The 3,443-nt window shown below is 45.1% G+C and overlaps 1 protein-coding gene across 1 annotated transcript; it reads left to right on the top strand.

Annotated features, from left to right (window-relative positions):
- LOC107613837 (mitochondrial import inner membrane translocase subunit TIM17-2-like) lies at positions 1,902–2,659 on the top strand. Its single transcript, XM_016316004.2, has one exon. It carries the CDS (start codon positions 2,000–2,002, stop codon positions 2,654–2,656), a length of 657 nt encoding a protein of 218 aa, XP_016171490.1. The 5' UTR covers positions 1,902–1,999; the 3' UTR covers positions 2,657–2,659.

Genomic DNA, 3,443 nt, shown 5'->3' with positions numbered 1-3,443 from the left:
CATTCTTCCCTTGCTCCTTGGCCACCTTAAGCTTCTTCTTAAGCTCAGCGGCCTCTGCTTTAGCGGCCTTCGCCTCCAAGACGGCCTGCTCCCGCTCCTTTTCCAAGGCGACAACCCGACCCTGAGCGGCGTTCAGTTGACCCTCCAGTGTCATCTCACGCTCAAGAAGCCGGGCCACGGTCTCATCGGACGCCTTCAACCTCTCCGCAACAAACGACGACTTCTCCTCAGCAGCACTGAGCTTCCCCCCCATCTCGGACAGCTGACTTTGGAGGAGCTCAACTTGAGCCTTAAAGTCATTGTTCGCCTTAGCAGAGGACTCAAGCTTCCTCCGAAGTGCCTCCATACCGGATAACTCAAATTCGGCCTTCCGAGCTATCACGGCCCCACGAAGCAAGGTGCGATACATCCACCTCGCCTGCCCGGACAGTTCGGTTTCATGAAAATGCTCTTCTGTCCCGGGTATCAGTTGGGAGTCAATGAATTTGGTAGCATCAAAGTTCCTCTCCATTATGGTAAGGGCCCCTTCCGGGCTGGAAGACATCTTTCGCTTCTTGGGAGTATGGATAAGCTCCACGTCACTGTCCGGATGAGGGGTGAGAGTCGCGTGCCCATCAGCGGGCCCTTCATCGCGAGTAGGGGAAGCCTGACCCCCTACGATCTGTTTTCCCGACGTTTCGGTATCCCGAGTAGGGGAAGCCTGACTCTCTTTCTCCCCTGAAGGACCCTCCGACTTACCGACGTCCTTCTCTTCGGCATTCTCGTCATCACTTGCCTCAAAAAAGGTCTTCATCAGATTCTCAAGACCGGTCACGGTGGCAGACATCTCCACTGCAACAAACAACAAGCACGATTAGTCGTTAGATCGGAAAAAAAAAAAAAACGACTAAGAAACATAGGCAAACAAAGAAGACAACTCACGAATATAGCTCCTGGCGGCCTCCCGCTCACCCATAAGAAGATGTGGGTTCACGGGGTTCTTTTCAAAGATAGCAAGAAGGACGTCAGCTATCTGCCTATCTACAGCCGACAACCTTTTGTACGACACTTTGACGAAAGGATTCGACCCCGCGCCAAAACTCCAATAAGTCTGGATAAGGCGCTCCCCCTCTAACGACAACCAGAAGGGGTGACGACCCTTACGACCAGACGAGCCTCTCCACCATTCCGAGCGTTGACCTCAGGGTCCCAACCCGAACCGTCCGGCACCCGACCTACCGAACAATTATAATCAAGATATTTTCTTAAATTAGTATAATCATGTATTATTCATTAAATGCTAATTGTAATATTGTAATATAATTATAATAAAGATATTTTTCTAAAATAAATTTATTAGAAGAGATAATAGTACTTTCATTTTGGAGGAAAAATAAATTCATGAGAAATTGACACCTTATTTTTATTAGTTAAAATTTCGTATTATATAAAGAATGATATAATCTTCAATGTATTCCTTATATAAAATACAACATCAACAACAACAACAAAGCATTGTCCCACTAGATAGGGTCGGCTACATGAATCAAACGACGCCATTGTGCTCTGTCATGTATCATGTCTACAGGGATCGTTTACATGTAGATCTCGTTTGACCACCTCATTCCTCATTTTCTTAGGTCTTCCTCTGCCTTTCACCCCTTATCCATCTTTCATCTCATCCACCCTCCTGACTAGGTGTTCTGTCGGTCTTCTTCTCACATGTCCAAACCACCTGAGATGCGATTCTACCATCTTTTCCACAATGGGTTCTACTCCAACTCTCTCCCTTCTATCTTCGTTTCTTATTTTATCCAATCGTATATGACCACTCATCCATCTCAACATCTTCATCTCTACCACACTCAACTTTTTGGACGCTTTATCAAGGCTTTCATGTTTCATGCCGTCAGCCCAAATCAGAAAACCCTGCTGGGTTCTATTTAAGATATATTCTTCTTTCTTCTTTCTTCTCTTCTGAGAGAGAGAAAAAGAGAGAAACCGAATCGAATCGATTGCTATGGGAACCCCGGAGACAACACGCGAGCCCTGCCCTGATCGCATCCTTGACGACATTGGCGGCGCTTTCGGCATGGGAGTCTTCGGAGGCTCCGGCTTTCACTTCATCAAGGGCTTCTTCAACTCTCCCAAGGGTTCACGCCTCGTCGGTGCTTCACAGGCAGTTCGTCTCAACGCGCCGAGACTGGGCGGAAGCTTTGCGGTTTGGGGTGGACTCTTCGCCACCTTCGACTGTACCTTGGTCTATGTTCGTCAGAAGGAGGATCCATGGAACTCAATCATATCTGGATTCGCTGCCGGAGGATTTCTCTCCCTGCGTCATGGACCCGCCGTCGCCACGCGCTCCGCCGTGTTCGGTGGTGTCTTGCTGGCCCTTATGGAAGGAGGTATGATCATGCTTAACAAGACCTTATATGCGGTACCGCCTCTCACGGAGGAAGCTACGCTGGCTGGTTACCCTTCAGGCGTCGGATTTCCGGGTCAGCACGGTCCTCAGCCTTCTCCGCCGACGGCCTCGAAATCGGAGGCTAAAACTTCTTGGTTTGGTGGATTCTTCGGTGGAGGGAAGAAGGAGGAGCCGGCTTTTGGTAGAGAAAGCGAAACGAAGATTCTGGAGAGTTTTGATGCCCCACAGGTGCCGAATTTCGAGTACAAGTGAAAGAAACAAAATAGAAAAGGAGAAATAAGTGGTCTTGGGGGAACAAATTCAAGGGTTAGGATTAGGGTCGAGATTCTTGCATCAGCTAAGTATAGTTTTCAATTAATTTGTTCTTTTTAAATTGCTACTGTTATGCTATGTAGCTTAATTTTGTCGGGAAATTATGAACCTTTTAGAAGGATAAATGGATTCAGGTGGTATTGCACTCTGTAAATGTTCATTCTTTCATTATTGCTTAAAGTTTTCAAATTTAAGTATTATGTGCATGGTTGAGAAGCATATTAGTAACTTAGTGTTTTTTAGTTCTTTAATTCTCTGAGTACGTTCCCAGTTCTCAATATTTTTGGAAATGTGTGATTGAACGTCAACCTTGTTAGAAGTTAGGTCTTGTTAGACATCAACCTTCAATAATGTGATTTTTTTCTTGTTGAAATATTTATTTTGGACTGAGTGTTCAACTCATTATTTGATGGTCATCATTCTTTTCTTTCACCAATCACCAGAACCTTTTTCGGCATACAATGCTACCGTGGAACTCTCTAACTAGAAGAAGATACTGTCTCAGTTCTTCCTATATAATATAATGAACATGTTCCTTTAATTGCACAAACTCTGCAGATTCTAATAAAGATTATCTGCATGCTTGCTTCTATTCTAATTGCATCAGACTTATGTTATTCCTTTTTCTTTAGCAGTTAGATCACTGTATTTTATAATTGTGGGCTAGTAAGTGCCCTGCTTACTATGTATTGACATTTATATTCAGTGTTTGTAGTGGCTAAATTTC

The sequence above is a fragment of the Arachis ipaensis genome, chromosome B08 (assembly GCF_000816755.2).
Source record: "Arachis ipaensis cultivar K30076 chromosome B08, Araip1.1, whole genome shotgun sequence".
In the NCBI taxonomy this organism is placed as follows: domain Eukaryota; kingdom Viridiplantae; phylum Streptophyta; class Magnoliopsida; order Fabales; family Fabaceae; genus Arachis; species Arachis ipaensis.
This window is presented reverse-complemented; position numbering and strand designations above follow the sequence as displayed.